The sequence below is a fragment of the Pseudomicrostroma glucosiphilum genome (assembly GCF_003144135.1).
Source record: "Pseudomicrostroma glucosiphilum strain MCA 4718 unplaced genomic scaffold BCV69scaffold_1, whole genome shotgun sequence".
In the NCBI taxonomy this organism is placed as follows: Eukaryota; Fungi; Basidiomycota; class Exobasidiomycetes; order Microstromatales; family Microstromataceae; genus Microstroma; species Microstroma glucosiphilum.
In genome coordinates, this window is record NW_020289913.1 from 1,665,878 (window position 1) to 1,684,204 (window position 18,327).

At 57.8% G+C, this 18,327-nt stretch overlaps 6 protein-coding genes across 6 annotated transcripts; 4 read left to right on the forward strand and 2 right to left on the reverse strand.

The window, feature by feature from the left end:
* Window positions 1-290: 290 nt before the first annotated feature.
* Window positions 291-4,196, reverse strand: BCV69DRAFT_21047 (hypothetical protein). The gene is made up of 2 exons (XM_025489745.1): window positions 3,464-4,196; window positions 291-3,395 (listed from the first exon to the last, which is right to left on the reverse strand). Exons 1-2 carry the CDS (start codon window positions 4,068-4,070, stop codon window positions 382-384), a joined length of 3,621 nt encoding a protein of 1,206 aa, XP_025351296.1. The 5' UTR covers window positions 4,071-4,196; the 3' UTR covers window positions 291-381.
* Window positions 4,197-4,820: 624 nt separating this feature from the next.
* BCV69DRAFT_243331 (Prefoldin, subunit 3) lies at window positions 4,821-5,443 on the forward strand (the record flags this gene model as incomplete). The annotated part of the gene is made up of 2 exons (XM_025490064.1): window positions 4,821-5,186; window positions 5,255-5,443. 2 exons carry the CDS (start codon window positions 4,821-4,823, stop codon window positions 5,441-5,443), a joined length of 555 nt encoding a protein of 184 aa, XP_025351297.1.
* A 77-nt stretch (window positions 5,444-5,520) lies between these two features.
* Window positions 5,521-7,412, reverse strand: BCV69DRAFT_21068 (hypothetical protein). The gene is made up of 2 exons (XM_025489747.1): window positions 6,422-7,412; window positions 5,521-6,339 (listed from the first exon to the last, which is right to left on the reverse strand). Exons 1-2 carry the CDS (start codon window positions 7,027-7,029, stop codon window positions 5,676-5,678), a joined length of 1,272 nt encoding a protein of 423 aa, XP_025351298.1. The 5' UTR covers window positions 7,030-7,412; the 3' UTR covers window positions 5,521-5,675.
* Window positions 7,413-7,729: 317 nt separating this feature from the next.
* On the forward strand, window positions 7,730-8,617 carry BCV69DRAFT_255074 (putative nitroreductase). The gene is made up of 2 exons (XM_025490573.1): window positions 7,730-7,967; window positions 8,055-8,617. Exons 1-2 carry the CDS (start codon window positions 7,797-7,799, stop codon window positions 8,505-8,507), a joined length of 624 nt encoding a protein of 207 aa, XP_025351299.1. The 5' UTR covers window positions 7,730-7,796; the 3' UTR covers window positions 8,508-8,617.
* A 1,588-nt stretch (window positions 8,618-10,205) lies between these two features.
* BCV69DRAFT_21078 (glycoside hydrolase) lies at window positions 10,206-13,041 on the forward strand. Its single transcript, XM_025489748.1, has one exon. The coding sequence runs from the start codon at window positions 10,483-10,485 to the stop codon at window positions 12,832-12,834; it is 2,352 nt and encodes a 783-aa protein (XP_025351300.1). The 5' UTR covers window positions 10,206-10,482; the 3' UTR covers window positions 12,835-13,041.
* A 517-nt stretch (window positions 13,042-13,558) lies between these two features.
* BCV69DRAFT_280044 (hypothetical protein) lies at window positions 13,559-18,323 on the forward strand. The gene is made up of 3 exons (XM_025491464.1): window positions 13,559-14,318; window positions 14,402-17,918; window positions 18,011-18,323. The coding sequence occupies exons 1-3, from the start codon at window positions 13,708-13,710 to the stop codon at window positions 18,065-18,067; spliced, it is 4,185 nt and encodes a 1,394-aa protein (XP_025351301.1). The 5' UTR covers window positions 13,559-13,707; the 3' UTR covers window positions 18,068-18,323.
* The last annotated feature ends 4 nt before the right edge of the window (window positions 18,324-18,327 follow it).

Sequence of the window (18,327 nt, forward strand, 5' to 3'; positions counted from 1 at the left end):
TATGGCGCGCAATGGTGGTGATGTGTTTGGTGATTGTCGATGAGGAAGACAGAGGAGAGCAAGGTTGGGGGAGGTTTTGATGGAGTAAGTAAGTAGGAGGAGCGAGGGAGTGAGCGAGGGAAGGAGTCGTGGGGAATAGAAAGTTGGTGAGAATTGGGAGAGGAAACAAACGGGGTAGGGCGGCTTGGGGGTTTACACATTGCCTCACCGATTCCCCGAATTGTCGACTGCCCTGGCAAAGCGGCTACTGCTGGCTATCTTGACTTGCCTGGTCCTTGCCCACCCTTCTCCCCTATCGCGTCTCCGCCCACCGTCCTAGATGCCTTTGCCAGCATGCACCTCCTCTTGATGAAGTCATCTCCTCTTGATGAAGTCATCTCCTCACTCTTTTGCGCTAGCCTTGCCCGCATCGCTCTTGGCTGCCTGGCCCTGTGCTGCGCTTGCTTGCTGCCCCTGTCCCTGTCCCTGCCCTGAGGGCTGCTGGTTATGTCCCTGTTGTTGCGGCGGAGGTGCATGTCCCCCAAAGCCATGTCCACCACCACCATGATGCTGCTGCTGCTGGCCGTACCCTTGCTGGTGGTGCTGTTGTTGCTGGAAGTGCTGTTGCTGGTGGAGATGATGCGATTGCTGATGGTGCGGCTGGTAGTGTTGCCTAGGGCCCCCTTGCATTCCCTGCGCTCCGTGCGGTGGGCCTTGTTGCGGGATGAAGCCAGCAGCACCAGGCACACCAGGTGGGGCACTGCCATATTGCACAGGCCCACTACCGGGCTGTTGTACGCCGGGAGGGTAGTACATTCCACCTGCCGACGGAGGAGGAGCCTGCGGCAGTGATGCTGGACCCTTGCCGCCGCCGGCCGCGCTGTTGTTGGTGACAGCGGGTCCAGTAGGAACATTGCCACCGGAATTGGAAGCAGGGCCGCTGCTGCTGGTTCCAAGCCTAGGTGTCGATGGTCCAGCCGGAGCCGAAGCTCCACTCGCGGGAGGAGCAGCCATTGGCAGGTACTGGGCGGGAGCAGCCTGCATATTGCCTAGCTGAGGCGAGTACAATTGCTGATACGGCGGAACTCCCTGACCTTGGAAGTGCATCTGCTGAATGTGGATTGGCTGGCCAGCTCCTTGATGATGCTGTCCATGCATGTGGTGCTGAGGACCGCCTTGAGCAAGGTGGTGAGGGTGGCCGTTCTGCTGTCCGTACTGGAGAGGTATACCTGCTCCGTAAGGCATTGCGCCTGCGCTACCTGGCGGCGGCACCATCGGCATACCACCTTGTACAACGTACTGCCCTTGCGGGAAGCGGTAGGGGCCAGGACCACCGGGCTGAGGCTGGTACACCATACCATAAGGCGAAGGAGCGTGAGGTGGAGCTGCACTGCCGGCGGCGGGGGTTCCGGGCACCATCATGTTCAGCGGAACACCGGAGGACTGACTGGATGAGATGCCCATCTGGCCGGGTTGACCAGCCTGCTGTGGATGGTGAACACCGGGATGATGAGGTCCAGCGCTATGCTGTGACGCTGGCGTCGACGGGACGCTCGAGCCTGGGTGAACTCCACCAGCTCCCTGATGGGCCAAGCCATCTTCGCCAAGGCTTCCTGGTAGTCCCAGCTGTGGGCCGCCCGACATTGGTGAAGCGACAGCCGAGAAGATTTGACGATACGACTTGCCAGTGTATGGCCAACTCGGCGTGATAGTGGTCGATTCCGCAACTTTTCCGGGCTTGAAAGGGGTGAAGTCTTCTCGAATGTGGATGGGATGCGTTGACTTCTTCAACACCTTTGTGCCAAAGAAGGGGTTGGACGCTTGCACCGCCATCGACGACGCAGTCGACACAGCATTGGCAGAATGAGGTGGAGCGGCAAGGACAGGAGCAGCGACACTGGCCGAAGCAGCTGGAGAGAACTGCTTCACAGCAGTAGGTGGAGCAGCAGAAGCCGGCAGTGTAGGGGGCCCACCGGCCCCGCCTCCAGGCGTGAAAGCCGCGGCGGCAGGGTTGAATGGCTTGAAGGAGCTGGCTTTGGCGCTCATCCTCGGAGCTGCCGCACTGCTTCCAGCTGTCGGTGAGATGACAGGCACGCCTTGCAAAGGTGCGGTCGGCTTGTCTGAGCTAGTGCCAGCTGCCACACCCTTTGCTGCAGCTGCCGCCGCTGCCTGACGAGCCTTGGCTTTCTCAGAATTGAAGGGCGGGATCTTCGGGATAGTCATCTTCGATAGGATCGCCTTTGTTTCGGCCAGCTGGGCATTCGTGCTCTTGTTGACTGTTGATGTCGCGACGTTGGCAGTCTTGGGGGCGAGACTTGTCGCGGAGGCAGCACCGGCTCCTCCGGCGGGACTTGTAACGACAGAAGCCGCGCCTCCTGCTGCTCCTCCGCCTGCTCGGCCGGCCGAAGCCGCACCGGTGGTCTGTGTGTGGGCAGTCGTAGGGCTCATGCTCTTGACGAGGGAAGGATCTCTCGGCTTCTCTCCAGCAGTTGACTTATGGATCACTTCCGCCACATCTTCAGGCATCGGAGTCTTCAGTTTGAAGCTCGATGACCAGTTCTTTAATTCGGCCAGCTTTGCCTGTTTCTCCCGTTCTGCCTTGGCCTGAGCTCCAGCAAGAGCATTCTGCTTTTCCCTCAGTATTCGCTGGCGCTCAGAGGAGACGAAATGACGGAAGTCCGACGTGAGCTTCTCATTGTTGGCAGAGGCGCTTGTGCCTGTTGGAGCAGCCTGAGCAGGAACAAAAGCTTCGGCAGTGGCGGACGGAGCTGTACCTCCCGTTGGTGTAGGCACCTTGATTGCAATACCGGGCGTGGCAGCCTGTTCACTGGGAGGCTCTACTAGCACTGAAGCGGTATTGACGATAGCAGCAGGCGGTGTGGCCTGGAGAGCGGCACCATCTGTAGTCGATTTAGCATCTTTTGCACCCTTGCCAGCGGCAGCAGCAGCCTCTGCCGCACGCCTGGCAGCAGGAGGCACATAGGCATTTGGCCCTCTCACCACCGCTCCATACTTGTCTTCCTCATTCTGACCCGAGTCATCAGCAGCGGCTTGTCCCCTTTCTTCTTGGATGTGAGGATTGGCAGAGGCTGAGCCCATGATCTCGGCCGCGAGCTTTTCGGCCCGCTTCTCTCGCTCCTTGAAGTCCTTGCCGCTACGATCGAGCTTCGTGGTATACATAGTCTCCTCGTAGTTGGACTTGATGCCGAAACGGGCCTCGTTGGCTGCAAATTGATCCCAGGCTCCTCCACTGGATCCACTGCCGTTGGTGGCATTGTTGCCGGCAGCAAAGCTTGTTTCCAGGCCAGAGTCGAGTGCAGCGAGACCAGGATCGTCGCTCCACTTTTGGAGCGTGCGACCCTCTCCAAAGGGATCAGGGCCTCCTCGAGCAGAGATCTCAACATCAGTTCGGAAGCCTGGAAGGGGAATAACGGCGTATCAGCAGGGCTCGGCCAGACCTACTATTCATAGTCTGCTCACTCACCATCACTTGTGGCCTTGACAGGCTCTCCGAGAGTCACTTCGCTAGCCTCGACACCATTGAGCTCAGGTCCTTTGATGACGAGGGAAGGAATTGGAGAGCCCAGAGAGCCATCGCCTTTGAGCTCCTGAGCATAGGTGAGAGCGACACCGAGCTCGCTACCCTCGATTGTAGTGGAATGAAGGATGCCCACGTACTTGGGACCAGACTGAGTCTTCACAGTGACGGTGTTGCCGACGAGGCTGAGGATGACAAAGTTGACCCGATCCTTCATCTTGGCCTGTGAGCTGTTATCTGCATTGTGAGAGCCCGAGGCAGGGCCTGATGCTTTGCCGAGGGAGGGAAAGGCAGTGACGGCAGCAGCCGCAGAGGCGTTTTGGCTATTGTTGTGCTGTTGTTGCTGGTGCTGCTGTTGCCTGGGTGTACTGCCGTTGAGCTGAGGAGAAGGAGAGCCCCAGCCGCGGGGTCCAGATGACTGTCCACCTCCTCTATTGCGCCCGGTGTTGACGGAGGAATTGTTGCCAGACATGTTGGAAGAGGCAGAGCTGTTGGACAGACGGGGTCCTCCTCCGCCGCTAGCTCCACCTCCTCTACCTCCTCGATAGGCCATTATGGTAGACTAGAGATAGGAAGGTGGGCAATGAGAGTATTTTGTTGGTGCCTGAATATGGCTGGGGTATGATTGAGTAGATCCAGACGCCGGAGCGTGAGGAAAGTGACGAGGTGGTGATTGGGGATGCCAAGGAGTGTGCTACTACGCGAGCGAAGGATCTGACCTCGGTGCGAGCGGTTGCTTGAGCTCCGCTACGACCAAGAAGGACGAGGGATGAGGGGAGGACGGTGAGGCAAAGGCGGGGAGAGTCTCAGATTGCCATCGCCCGCGGCGAAGTGCTTGTGCGTCTACAGGGAAGAATCGGGCGGCTGCAGGCACACCACTCCAAGGAGAGCCGTGGAAGGGGGGCAGAGTAGGAGGGAAGGAAGATCGCTGCAACAGTGTGCAAAGCGTGACCTTCTTTGCCGTCTTCGTCGACGTCGTTGCCTCCAAGGTTGTGACTGGGAGGAGCAAGAGTGTGCTGGGCAGGGATAGGAGGAGGAGGAGGGACGAGGATGCCCTCTGTCTCTGGACGGTGATGGTAGACTGACTGGCCGGCGTCTGCGGGGGCGAGTGGCCAGGCGTCTGCAGTCCATGCGCAAGGGCGGCGGGGATTGAATTCTCACCACCCATACGCGGACGGACAAGGGCGTCCAGGGCGGCCTGAGCGCAGCAGACGGCCGACGTCTGCCTTTGCCGCGTTGCGTGCCTCTGTCCGTCGTCGCTACCAGCCTCGATTGACTTCTTCCGATCCGCTCCACATCCATCATGGCGACAGCATCGCCCTCGGGCTCAGAGCAGAAGCTCCAGTCCACGCCCTCGGGCATCCCACAAGCTCCCTTCATCGAGGACGTTGAGTCGCACCTCGGCGGACCAGATGTGCCCGTACAGGCCACTCTGCAGAAGTTCCAAGAGGCGCTTCAGAAGTACAAGATCATGGAGTCGTCAACCTTTTCACGGTCCAAGAGCCTGCAAGAGAAGATCCCTGACATTGAGAAGACACTGGCCATGGTCGAGCATTTAAAGGAGCTGAGAGAGGAGGGAAAGGGGATGGAGACGAGGTTCGAGCTGCACGATACCCTCTACGCTTCTGCGGAAATTGAGCCTGTGGATGAGGTGAATCTTTGGCTAGGGGTGAGTATCACCGAAGACGGATGGATGTAGTCTGCCAGCCTTCACTCACGCATACACTCGCGCTGCAGGCAAACGTCATGCTCTCCTACCCATTGGAAGAAGCCATCACACTTCTTTCCTCGAAGCTCAGTACAGCGCAAAAATCACTCAAATCGGCAGACTCGGACCTGGACTTCTTGAGGGATCAAATCACCACAATGGAGGTCAATATTGCCAGGACACACAATTGGGACGTCAGGCGGAGGAGAGAAGGGTGAGTAGAAGTGAAGGATGTAGGGAGTCGGGTCGCATGAGGGCGAGAGGGAAAAAGGAGCTGATCTCCCAACTTCTTGCATTGACTCGCGCAATCGACAGACGCACAACAGGCAAGCAGGACAAGGAGGACGACGATGAAGACGATTCGTGAGGCATACATCAATGTTACAGTTGCAGCAAAATCACATAGCATAGCAGACATCCCCGCGGGCAAGCCAATCCGGTCACACGATTTCAGTCTCCTCCCCTCTCTCCACCCAGTCTGCTCCCTCCGAGGGCCCTCTCAATCACTGAAACCCTCTCGGCACTCTCAAACCTCCTCACTCTGCCAGATCCACCCTCCAGCTCCTCAGCCACGCCTCTAGTGCGAGTCCACTCTGTGCCTCTCCTCTTGACTGTGCAATTGGGCGAGTCCAGCAGGCGCGCGAGGGAGTTCAGTCGTTCTAGAAAAGCGCCGGTGATGCGGTCATCGCGGGCCAGGAAGTAAGGTGGGAGAGGGGAGGACAGGTCCTCCAGCAGCGAGGAGTCCACCGAGGCGGAAGAGGCAGAGATAGCAGAGACTTCCTGTGAGGTGAGCCTGACGACTTCCCACAAAGCCATCAAGACTAGATCCCCCGTGGCATTCTCCACGAGATCATGCACTGCCGCCACTCTCTCCCTCTTCTTGAGTCCCTCATTGACGAACTGCAGAACGTACGTCCTCGACTCGTTTGTAGGCGAGTGCGTCGAAGAGATGATCATTGAGGATCCAGGGCGGGAGGAAGAGGTGCCGTAGAGGGAGTGGATGGAGTTGCGTAGCGAAGAGACGGAATCGTCTATGAAAGCAGCTCCACCGGAGATGAGCAGCACCTGCACGTAGGAGGCAAGGAGGCCGCTCTGTGAAGTGGCGAGGGAGTGACTGCAACGATATTAGACGGACAGGCATCTGCGTCAGCGAGGGAGCGACGCAATGCATGCGACGATACCCTGGTCATACTCACTCGACAGCAAGCTTGAGGTTCCCCCTCAACTTGCGCAATCTGCCCATCGTCCTCGGATCATATTCCATCCTCCTCTTCTTTCCCGCTCCTCCCGCTGCTCCTCCCTCAATCGCGTTCGCCAGCTCGGCCATTTCCTCTGGGTCAGGCAGCGAATTGACGAATTTAGAAAGAGCTCCTGTGAGCACAATCTGCGTTCCAGCCCACTTGGGACCGAGCGAAATGGCATACCCTAGGGGCGTCTGAGCTGGAGCGGAAGCTGATGCACCGGGGGCAGAATCGATCAGCAGGTCAAAGTTGCTATTGCGGATCGCGATGATCGTCTCGTGATCTTGGCGCTCAATGGCTCGCAGCAAGTCATGTCGCTCGTACTGCTTTGCTGGCTTGATCGCTTCACTTGCGGTGGTCGATGAGTCTCGCTCTCTTGTGTCTTCAGAGGACTGCTGGCCTGTAGGAAGAGCGCCGGAGGCTTGAGACTTGTCTTGCTTGTGCGATGAAGCAGCATCGATGGAGAGGTGGCTCAGCAGAGAGATGATGGCTGCACTGCCCCGGTTTGACTCGGAGCGCTGCCCGCCCACCAGGCGAGGATCGAGCGCCCAATTCACTGTCATGGACAATCGCAAGCCAGGAGCAGCGTTCCCTCTGTCGTCAGTACCACGCCATGCTCAGCAGCTATTGCCTCGCCGTATCGTATCGGACCCTGCTGCCTCACTCACGGGCCATCTCCTCCACCGCCTTGCGTACGCAGAGCCTCACCTCCTCATCATCCGGCCAAAGATCCATCAACTGGTCATGACTCAGCTCTGGGAACTCCTCCGACTTCCAAGCTGCCCTTTGCCATCTCGACGTGGGCAGCTCAACGACACGCTCATCCTGATGCTGCTGCTGCTGCTGGCCACTCCTATGTCGTTGCAGAGGTGGAGGTGCGGTAGTGTTGGAAGTCTGGGCGCTCGCAGGACGAAGGGAGGACGAGACGGCAGTGACGACGTCTGAGAAAGAGGAGAAGGACGGAGAGAGGAACGAAGACCGCTTCCAACTTGTCGGTGCAGGAGATGAAGAGCTGCCTGCCATTGTCTGGAGAAGGCGTGGAGATGGTGCACTCAGAGACTGAGCAGCTGCTATCGGGACTTGGGACTGGGTGTTGCCCCTTTGCCGAGGGGATCTGTGCGGGGAGTGGCGCGGAGTGGAGATCAACCCGGCAGACACGGGTGTGTCTCTCGCGGGCTACGACACCTACGGCCGTAAGTTGACCATATCACACCACTCATCAACCGTGTCTTGCCTTGTTGTTTCTTTCTCTTCCGTTCCAATCACAATCGCATCCATAACTCTCATAGATAGACTTTCGCTTCACCCAGAAGATACACAGAGGATCAGAATGTCGGCAACTACTTCAACTGTCTCCAACTTCGTCTCCGCTCTTGCGGCTCGGCGATCCATCTACCCTCTCAGCAAGGGGGCTGTGATCCCGGATGAGAAGCTCATCCCGCTGGTTCAGGAGATTGTCAAGCAGTCGCCTTCGAGCTTCAACTCTCAGTCCTCCAGAGTGGTAAGTATCCGTGTTCAGTACGCTAATGACGGTATTGTCAACATGACTAACCATCTCCGCTTCACGTTGGCCACACGCCACACACAGGTCTTCCTCCTTGGCAAGGACCACGACGAGTACTGGAACAAGATCGTATACGACGCGGTCAAGGGTGTCTCCCCACCGGACCAGTTCGAGGGAGCTGCCAAGCGATTGGCAGGCTTCGCTGGTGCGCGTCTCACCATCCTCTTCTACGAGTCCGAGACGACGGTGCAAGAGTTCCAGAAGAAATTCGCCATCTACGCTGACCGTTTCCCTCAGTGGAGCGAGCACGCCAGCGGCATGGCCCAGATCAATGTCTGGACTGCCTTGGCCAACGAGGGCTTTGGATGCAACTTGCAGCACTACGGCAACCTCACCGAGGAGACCATTGCTAGCAAGTGGAATTTGCCCAAGGACTGGAAGCTCAAGGCGGAGCTCGTCGTTGGAGAGAAGGCCGGTGAGGCGGGTGAGAAGGGGTTCATGGACGACTCTGAGCGCTTCAAGGTCTTTGGCGCCTAAGAGTGAGAGGTGCTGCAGAGTGTCTATGAATGATACCCCACTTGCGGTCTGCCTCAGTGCGTGGTAGATGTCGAACTATACAGCTCAATACAACCTTTTTCGTGATCCACTCTGTCTGCACCGTGCGCTGCCTAGCCTGACCTTGGCGCCGAGATTGCATCGGGATTGCTGCGATTACGATTTAAAAACCTCGCCGTGAATTCCTTCGCCTTATCCCGTATCTACACCTATGACGCCCATTGCAGGTCTCTGCAGCCCTTTGTCGGGCCGGCAGAAGCTGAGCGTACCGTAGGAGCCCTGGAAGCCGTAGCCAAGGGTCCAAGAACTGCTCTTGAAGCGGCCTGCAAGGAGATGGCAACGTACGGCCAGTCGGCACCGGTTGCGCAAACAAGCGATTGGCTTTCTTCGGTCCTACTTGCCTCGGCTAGAGGAGAAGCTCACAAAAGGGCACGGGCAATGCATAAGTGTGACAGTCTCTCCCTTCTCCCTCGTTCCCTGATGGCCCTCTTCTACCCTCCGCCATAGATGGCGCCAAGGCGAGGAATGCTCCGAAGCTCAGATGGAGTGGGGGAACAGCAGCCAAAAAGCTTGGCGTCGGGAACGCGCGGTATGGTCAGACTCACTCACGCATGCCGAGGTGCGGATTGGGCGCAGGCAGAGGCAGAGGGCGGAACCGATGCTGACTGCATATCAGACCGGCGCGGGCGCGGGCATGGTGCGGATGAGATCGTCGTTCAATGCTGCGCTGCGCCGGTAAACCTCTAGGCGAGATTTCGATATGGCCCTCTTCTGTGCCGAGACAAGCGGGAGCTGCCGTCCGTCCGTCCCATCCAGGGTCTGACACAGAGTCTATCGCAGGGGCCTTCGCCAAGGACGGCACGGATGTCATCAATGTTGCATCTCCACTCCCCCTTATCCCGACTCCTTTATCGGCTTCACAGCCAAACCCCTCTGAGGCTGGTCACTGCCCTTGAGGTAAGGCTTGAGGCTGGCCTGGGCGTGCGAACCATTGCGAGTGTTGCTGTGCACCCCCTCTGCTAGGCGGGGCTGGGGGCGGAGCTTGGGCGGTGTGGGTGAGATGAGGAGCGGCAGCCGCTGCTTTCCGCTGCACTCGGTCACTGTGGTCCGAAGCTGCCAAGAGCGGGCGGGCATGGGCGCTGCTGCTGGGCCCCTGGTCGTCGTCCGCCTGCCTGTACCTCGCCCTCGCACCTTGGCCTGCCTGCCGCCGCCCATCCATCCTGGCCAAAGCCCGCCGGCACTGCACAGGAGCACTGCGTGTGTGTGTGTGTGTCTCTCGGTCTGTCACACCGTCAAGCCCCGGGGCGAACCCTGCGTGCCTAGAGTTGCTGCCTCATCGGCGCTGCTCCCTCTGCCCACCCTCCTTGGTTCGATATCCGCACCTCTACCAAACCCTTCCTGATCACCATCATCATCATCACTCCATCTGGCTCTCTCTCTCTCTCTCATTCAAATCCACTTTACCCCCATCCTCCTTCCCCCGCCCTTCCTCCTCTTGCTTCTTTGCTACTGCCTTTGACCGCGTGCTCATTCCGCCTTTGTTTGTCTTTCCAGCCGTGTGTGCCTGAATCACCACGACTTCCGGCGCCGGGTTACCGTATCAGCCAATTCGTTCCTCAAGGCAACCAGGCACAAGGGCAAAGTACGCTTCGTCTTCGTACCTACTACTCCTGGACAAAGCTCCTAGATCATCCTCTACCCCAGGAAAGTGCAATACTCTGCCCTCTGAATCACTAGTCCAGTCTTGCAAGAGACTGCCAACCAGTGTCTATCCCTGTGGGCAAATCGACTGGCACACTGTCTGTCAAGTCATCTTCGAGGGCTCAACGAACAACCTCCCTCAGTCTTCGACACTCCTGATCCTTTGGTCTGATTTGTCGTTGCGTCCGATCTATCCACTGCCCCCCTCTGGGCCACTGATCTACCTAGCTCTACTATCCTCGCTATTTAGCTCGACATGTCGCTTCCTCTGGGCTTCTCGCCCTTTGACGATTACGACAGTCCCTATGCCTCGACCAATGCTGCCATCCGCAGGCAGAGCCGTCCTATGGGACAGGGGACCCCTGGGCAAACCACACCTACGTCGTCCTTCCAGCAGCAGCAAAGTCGCAGGCCCTCGCAAGGCAGTTTCACTCCTGGTCAAGTCGTAGATGCGCCCCCACGAAGATCATCACCTCCGCCTCCTATTCCTGCCGCAGAGGACTTCGGCAGCAGCAAAAGATTCAGCAGCGCTCGCAAACCATCGATGGACGCAGCAGGTGTGCGACACATTGCCAAGCCCATGCCACTTGGTGCGCCCTGGGCCGAAGACGGTAGCACCTCAACGCCCCCTCGAAGCCCTGTGGCCATGCCAACACGATCACCACCTGCCAGTCCACGCTCGAACCCTGGCAGTCCATCGTCATACAGTAATGCTGGTACTTCATCACCGTCATTGCCAACACGACGGTCACCGCCACCGCCGCCAGCCGCCCGTGCCTCTGCAGGCTCCACCAGCGGAGCTGCCAAACCTGCTCAATATCCGCCTACGCAGTCACAGAGAAAGTCTGTCCCCGTCCCTATGCCCGTGTCTTCATCCTTGCCCGAGCCTGCCGAGCCCCCGGCGGCTTCAAAAGTAGCCCTGGCTACGCCAGCCGACGTCGAGAGCAACGAAGCCACTACCCAGGCTCCGGCAATGCGACAAGTCGGCTCCGTCCACTCAGAAGAGGACGACGAGGCCGACCACATGGTTTCGCCTGTCACCTCTGACGATGAGATTGAGCACAATGCTGGCGACTTCCGTACACCGACAGAAGAGGAAGCACCCGCACCCATGGACAGCGAAGGCAGAACGTCGCAGCCATCTTACGGACGAGACGCCGGCGGTGCCGCCGGACTCGGTGCTGCTGCTGCGCTAGCTTCTGGCAGCTCTTTCAACAATGTCTCTCCCCGTCGTGCAAGGGATGCGCCTAATGCTGCACCGCACACTTCTTACGACATGGGCGGTGCGGGCCCATTCAACGAAAAGAACACATCAGAGGACCGAGCACTTCTCACCGGTGCCAGCGGCGCCGGAGCTGGCGCAGCTGCTGCAAACCGTTCGTACAAGCCTCTCAACGAAGGGTCTCGAGGTGGATGGAGTGACTCACACGGTGCTGGTGCCGGTGCTGGCGGAGCTGCCGGTGGCTCAGCCCTCGGTCGTTCTTGGCGAGCTCACAAGAAGAGGTGGATCATTGGTCTCATCCTGCTGATCGTGGTCATCCTCGCTGCCGCCATCGGTGGCGGTGTCGCTGGCTCTGGCGGCTCCTCTAGCGCTTCGAACAGATCCTCTAGCGGCAGCAACAGTGGCTCCGGCAGTGGATCCAGCAGTGGTTCCAACAGCAATGGCTCAGGCAACGGAGGCACCAAGACTTCCGGCGTCGGCCCGCTCGACTCCAGGCTGACAAAGTCTTTCTACGGTATGAACTACGCCCCACAAGACTCAAACTTGACTGCTGGTTGCGGAGCCAACATCACAGGTGTCATTCACGACGTCACTATTCTGACGCAGCTCACTTCGAAAGTGCGCTTGTTGGGCTCCGCGTGCAACGAAACAGCCATGGTGCTCGACGCCATCGACCGCCTCGGAGTGGACATGCAGGTGTGGCCGGCAGTCGCCCTTACCGATGACATGACTCCTACGTCCGTCGCCTTTACGACGCAATTGGACAACATCTCCTACGCCTTTGACACCTTTGGCACTGCCAACATCGGCGGTGTCTCTGTCGGCGACGAGTATCTCACATCAAGCGGCTCCTCTTCCCAGCTCGAAGCTTTCATCACAGCCGTCCGTAGGCTCGTCACAGCCAATACCGATTGGGGAACGGTGCTCGTGGGTAGTGCTGAGACCTCGTCGGTGTGGACGGCTGCTCTAGCCAGGCAAGTCGACTTTGTCTTTGCAAACGACGAGTCTTACGACGAAGGAGACGTAGGCGCCGATGCCGCTGCCTATGCGTACCAATCCTACCAAGATTTCGTAGTCGAAACCATTGCCAGTGCCTCGAACGACCCTCCGTCGTACATCTCCGCCATCGGCTGGCCGTCGGCCGCACAGAGCGGCACAAGTACGACGCTTTCGAGCTTGACCAATGTGCAAGCCATGCTGGACTCCTATGTTTGCGAGGCCAACACCAACGGCACCGGTTACTTCTGGTTTGAGCTTTACGACGCCGCGCCTGCCGATATCACACCGACGGGCACTCCCAATACTGCCGTTCCTGGCTACTGGGGTCTGTTCGATTCGGACAAAAATCTCAAGGACCTGACATTGCCCGACTGCCCTCTATCATAACGGTTGTAGCAAGCGATCGGCGCAGAGACGAGAGTGGCACCGGATAGAGAAGGCACAACCATGGCGCATCCGCCTGGTTCTTGAAAGCAAAAGACCGCAACTTAACATCGGCGCCTCGGCACCGATGATCATGATGACCCCAATGGACAATAGCAGATCTCGCCTTCTCTTTCTTCTCGTGGCCCCGCCTCTGCTCTCCGGTTCTTCGCTTCTTTCGTCTCTTTATTCTTTCTCGACCTCTCTGTCGACGGTCTTCTCTACTCAGAGCTCCTTTTCTATTCATTTCGGTCTCGCCACGCCTGTCTCATCCTTTGGCCAGCACCCTCCTACCATCTCTGATACTACTACTATTACTATTACTCTTCTGCCCACACTCGCTCGTCTTCTGGTTCATCTAGTCCAGTCCAGTCCAGCTCAGTCCAGTCCAATGCAGCCAGATAGCCACCTTCCAGCCTGTGTGTCAAAGTGCCTTGAAGGTTTCCCGTGGTATCCGGCTGAGTGAGTGCTCGCCAACGTAATCTGGCCATGTCTCTGTACGTAGGCAGGAGCATCATCGGAGCGCAACAACAGGTCGAGGAATGGCTCTTTGTCCGAGTCGAATGTCAAGTCGCGTCGGAGCTGGAATGCAGAGAGCAACACCTCCCTCTCGAAGGCGGACTGAGCGACGCGGATTGTTTTGATTCCTGGAAGAGGAAGGCGGAGAAGCAGGAGCAGACAGCCATCACATGCACTCGCCTTAGCATTCTGTACATTCCTTCCACACACACACAGCATCACTACTGGCCTTGGGCTCTTCCTCGTCCATTGCGTGGCCAAGTCCGTATTCCTATACCCTTGTAATCAGGCCTACTCGCCCTCTCAGACAAACCCGCCATGTCTGGCCCATCGTCAGCCATGGCTCCCCCACCCGCCCCACTCCAGACACCTCGAAGACCTACCACTTCCTCCTCTTCTCTCACCCCCTTCAAGACCCCTCTCCGTACTCCAGGCGAACAGACCTCGCACACTCCCGTGGTCAATTTCGATCTAATCGAGTACCAAAAGGAGAATGTTCAACCCTCTTCACGGGGGCGCTCTGCCCATTCCCTCTCCCAAACACTTGGAATGAAACACAAGGAGCGGGCCGAGGACTTAGCAGCTAAGCGGCGGGAGTTTGAGGCAAAAGTAGTGCCGGAGAAATTGGAAGAGAGTGATGACCCCCTGGTGGTGTGGGAGGACTACGTCGAGTGGGTCACAGAGAGCTACCCCTCTGGTGGTACATCTGCAGATTCGGGACTGGTGCCACTACTGGAGAGGGCGACGCGTTCGCTCAAGGATGATGAGCGGTACAGAAATTCGTATAGATACCTCAGGCTGTGGCTCATCTACTCCAGGAACGTCGAGTCGGCGGAGCTTGTGCTCAACTGGTTGCTGGCAAATGATGTTGGAACAAAGTGCGCAGCGCTTTACGAGGAGGCGGCTAGCTTGGCAGAGTCCAAGAGACTGTAAGTACAGACTGGGCTGCCAGTACTGAAGGTTGCGTGCTAGATCTAAACCATCTCTTTGCTCGCCCTCTGCTCCATCATAGTTACGAATCAGCAGACTCCCTTTATCGCCTGGGAGTCTCGCGCTCAGCAACACCTCTCCCCCGCCTCAAGCGCAAGTACGAAGAGTACAAGGCGCGCATCCTTCGCAATCAATCTGCACCGGGGTCTTCTTCCGACATTGACTCTGCCTCTGGCCTCACATATACCCAAGCGCTGGAGCGAGCCATGCGAGAGAGTCGACGAGTAATGCTGGGAAGTAAAGACGAGAAGGCAGGAAGGAGTCTTAGCGCGAACGCCGTCAGAGGCAATGGTCATTCGGCTGGACTCGCGTTGGGACCCAAAATCGGCGGTCTTGCCAACAATGGTCGGAAGCTGGGCGTCTTCAAAGACGCAGACGGATCACGCGGAGAGTATGCCAAGGGTCCCGAGATGGGCGAGCTAGGAAGCAGAGATGCTCGTCGACAGGAGAATGTCAAGGAAGCCAAGCCCTGGAAGGGCGAGCGACTCCTTCAGAAGATTACCACCACCCCTTCCAACGCTGGCAAGGCGCCCATCAAGATCTTTGCTGACTCGGACGAGGAAGATGAGCAGCCTACGCGCACTCCGAAGAAGGACTCAAATGTATTCAACTCCAAGCCCGCTGCGGCTTCGCAGTGTCCCGAGTCAGACCTGCTGAAGCGCAACCCATTCGCTCTCTGGGGTCAAGAAGTTCAGAAGTCGGCAGAGACCTTGCGAGGGGTAGAGCTAGGGGACGTGACGAAGCTGGGGGTGACTCGTGAGCCAGAGAAGCGCACTGCCCTCTCCTCATCAAAATCTTCTACTACATCTAATGGCAGCGGTAGCAGCAGCAGCAAAGACAAGAAGATTCTCAAGTCGTCCAAGACCTCGTCTCGAGCAGCGGAATCTTCTGCCAGCTCTTCGACGAAGCGCCCCGAGCGCTTGGCAGTGCCGGAAGCCCTGCTCTACCCTGGCATGGACATCGGCACGGCAACGTCTTCAACATCTACTTCGAGATCTGCCGAGCGCAGCATGGACGAGGTGAAAGCCATGCAACAAAAGTGGCCTCTGAACATCGATGGAGACGAAGCGGAAGACCCGTGGAGCTATCTCGATACGCCTGCACTTCAGGCTGCCGAAGAGCAAGAGGAGGCACAGCAAGACGACGAGAGTCTCCCTCTCGAAGGCAGTTCAACCCCTGTCCAGGCCTCGCCGGTCAGGCGAGAGGCCTCCCCAAGCCCTCAGCAGGAGTCCTTTGTGTCTGAGAAGCGAAGCAAGAAGAATCCGAACATGACGCTCATTGGTGCAAGAGAGCCCACAGTCACTGCCTTCACACGCGAGGCGAATCGAGCTGCGCTTGAGCTGATCAATGGGCCTGGATCAGACGACGATGAGTCTGACTCGGAGGAGCCCGAGTCGGAAGATGAGGACGACGAAGACGAGTACATTCCAAGGGGTGGTGTACCACCTACTCCGACTCCCCTGCAACGCGGTGGAGCTAGCGGAAACTTGGGCTTCACGGCACCGCCCGTCGCGCCTCCTCGCGTCGTCAGCGATGAGAACGCCATCGTACAAGCGACACCTCTTCGAGCCGCTCCTGCACCTAGCCGAGGCTTTGCCGCCAACGCTCGAGGCGGGCTCGTAGGGGGAGGCAATGCTCTGCCAGCTGCTACTCCTCTCCGCAAGCCACTGGCCGGTTTGGGTGTTGCCGCGAAAAGGAACATCTTCGTTGAAGAGGAGGAGGAAGAAGAGGAGGACAACCGCGACGAACAGCCACTTGCTGCTGGCCCGCGAGCAGGAGCGAAGCGCATTCTACCTGCCATTGCAGCTGATGACGAAGACGATGAGGGCTCTGAGCCTGAACAGGACGAGCGAGGCTACAATTTTGCAGAAGGTCAAGATCTTCTCGAAGGCGGCGCTCGCTACGACCAGCTCACTACCATCTCGGAGAGGACCGAGTATGAAACGAGGTGGGGATTGGCTACACCTGCTAAGAGTCGTGTGGGGAGTGTGCCCGAGGAGTCTGAAGAGGAGCCGGAAGAGCCGGAGCAACGCCTTGCTCCTCCACGAAGCACCGCCACCGATGAACGGTCATTCACCTCTGAGGAAAGCAGTCAGGATCAAGCTTCTCGCAGTCAATATGGTGGTCAAGCTCAGTTCTCTCTCAGCCCGGGCTACACCATTGAGAAGCGTGACGAACGGACAGGTAGCTGGCAAGACTCTGCCGAGCCTGTCCCTGCTCCGACGGCTCTAGTCACGACTGCGCCCAATCCTGCCTGCCCAACAGACCCTGAGGTCATCGAGCTTGTTCTGACTGCGCTGGCTCTGCCCATCGAGTCTTCACCTGACTACAGAGATTGCACTTCTCGCTCGGCCCAGCAGCTTCCTGCACTGAAGAAGCGCGCCAAGGCACAGTCGCGAAAGTCGGTCGGCAACTCTTCCTTTGTTGGCTCAAAAGACTGGGAGCTCGAAGTGGACAATGTCGTCTTTTCGGTCAGGGAGATGCTGGGTGAGGGTGCATACGGATCGGTCTTCCTTGCTGAAGATGTCGAGAACAAGACCCCATCCAGCAGCAGATCGAAGCAAGGCATGACCCTCGGTGGTATTACTGGCGACTCTTCCTTCACCAATGAAGCCGATGAACAGGACGACGAGGATGAGGAGGAAGATGAGGACGAGGCTGAGCGTAGGAGGATGGTGGCCATCAAGGTCGAGTCGCCCCCTAACCGATGGGAATTCTATGTCCTTGGCCAGCTGAGAGCCAGACTAGAGGCCCGTGCGCTGCAGAGCATCATCAGTGCTCGACGCTTCTACGCCTTCCAGGACGAGAGCTACCTCATCCTGGAGTGGGGCGAGAAGGGTACTTTGCTCGAACTTGTCAATCAGGCTTCCGCTGCCGGGGTTGCTCCCACTGCCGCACTCGGTGCGCCCGCTGCCGTGGGTTCCAATGGTGTAGAGGAAGTCTTGGCCATGTTCTTCACCATCGAGCTACTCCGCCTCGTCGAGTCTCTCCACGCTGCCAAATTGCTACATGGCGATCTGAAGATCGACAATGTCCTGCTGCGTCTGGAGGAGCCAGCAGCAGGTACGACCTGGTCCAACACCTACTCTCGAGACGGCTCAAGTGGTTGGAGCTCCAAGGGTGTTCACCTCCTCGACTTCGGTCGAGCTATCGACCTCTCTGTCTTCCCTTCCTCGCAGACTTTCATTGCCGACTGGGAGACGGATGCACGAGATTGTGCCGAGATGCGCGAAGGTCGACCTTGGACTCACCAAGTAGACTACTTTGGCGTAGCGAGCGTGGCGTACTGTCTCCTCTTTGGGAAATACATCGAGACGACCTGGGTCGTAGAGCCTGGCAGTGGAAGTAGGAGACAAAAGGTGGTGGGAAGCTGGAAGAGGTGGTGGCAGGGAGAGCTATGGACGAAGTTGTTCGAGGTGTTGCTCAACCCTAAGCTGGCTGCTGGAGCAGGAGGACAGATGCCTATCCCTGAACAGGTAGGAGCAGTTAGGGCAGAGATGGAGGACTGGCTCGAGGCAAACTGTCTCAAAGGTGGCAAGGTGAGTCTCGTAGTATAGGCGTAAGAGATAGAAAGACGTCAAAGCTGGCACCGCAACTTACCCAATTTCTCTCTTACTATTTGCACTCTCAGAACCTCAAGGGACTGCTCAAGAAACTTGAGATTTGGTCTATGAAGCGAAGACCTTGATCCACCCTCTTCCACGCTTTCATTTGCTTCTTTCGTTTTCTTCCTTTCATCTCTTTCCTCCTTTGCTCTCGACTGCTTTGCAGCGTCGCACAATCTATACCCCAACATGGTCTCTTCTTCGTTTAGCATGTCCTGATCACTCCTACGCTTCCCCTTTTCTGCATCTCCCTCATATAAAGTCTATTGAATCCATTGACAAGTCCTACAAAGAAGAGCGTGGCCGATCTAGTCTAATCTCTCTTTTTGCCCTTCCTTCCCTC

Excerpts from the sequence above, each read along its gene's own strand:
- BCV69DRAFT_21047 (XM_025489745.1), bottom strand. The coding sequence starts at position 4,070 with ATGGCCTATCGAGGAGGTAGAGGAGGTGGAGCTAGCGGCGGAGGAGGA. Across the intron at positions 3,396-3,463 it reads TGTCAAGGCCACAAGTGATG|GCTTCCGAACTGATGTTGAG; the intron begins GTGAGTGAGCAG and ends TTCCCCTTCCAG.
- BCV69DRAFT_21068 (XM_025489747.1), bottom strand. The coding sequence starts at position 7,029 with ATGACAGTGAATTGGGCGCTCGATCCTCGCCTGGTGGGCGGGCAGCGC. Across the intron at positions 6,340-6,421 it reads AACCTCAAGCTTGCTGTCGA|TCACTCCCTCGCCACTTCAC; the intron begins GTGAGTATGACC and ends ATATCGTTGCAG.
- BCV69DRAFT_255074 (XM_025490573.1), top strand. The coding sequence starts at position 7,797 with ATGTCGGCAACTACTTCAACTGTCTCCAACTTCGTCTCCGCTCTTGCG. Across the intron at positions 7,968-8,054 it reads ACTCTCAGTCCTCCAGAGTG|GTCTTCCTCCTTGGCAAGGA; the intron begins GTAAGTATCCGT and ends CGCCACACACAG.
- BCV69DRAFT_21078 (XM_025489748.1), top strand. The coding sequence starts at position 10,483 with ATGTCGCTTCCTCTGGGCTTCTCGCCCTTTGACGATTACGACAGTCCC.
- BCV69DRAFT_280044 (XM_025491464.1), top strand. The coding sequence starts at position 13,708 with ATGTCTGGCCCATCGTCAGCCATGGCTCCCCCACCCGCCCCACTCCAG. Across the intron at positions 14,319-14,401 it reads TTGGCAGAGTCCAAGAGACT|TTACGAATCAGCAGACTCCC; the intron begins GTAAGTACAGAC and ends GCTCCATCATAG. Across the intron at positions 17,919-18,010 it reads ACTGTCTCAAAGGTGGCAAG|AACCTCAAGGGACTGCTCAA; the intron begins GTGAGTCTCGTA and ends TTGCACTCTCAG.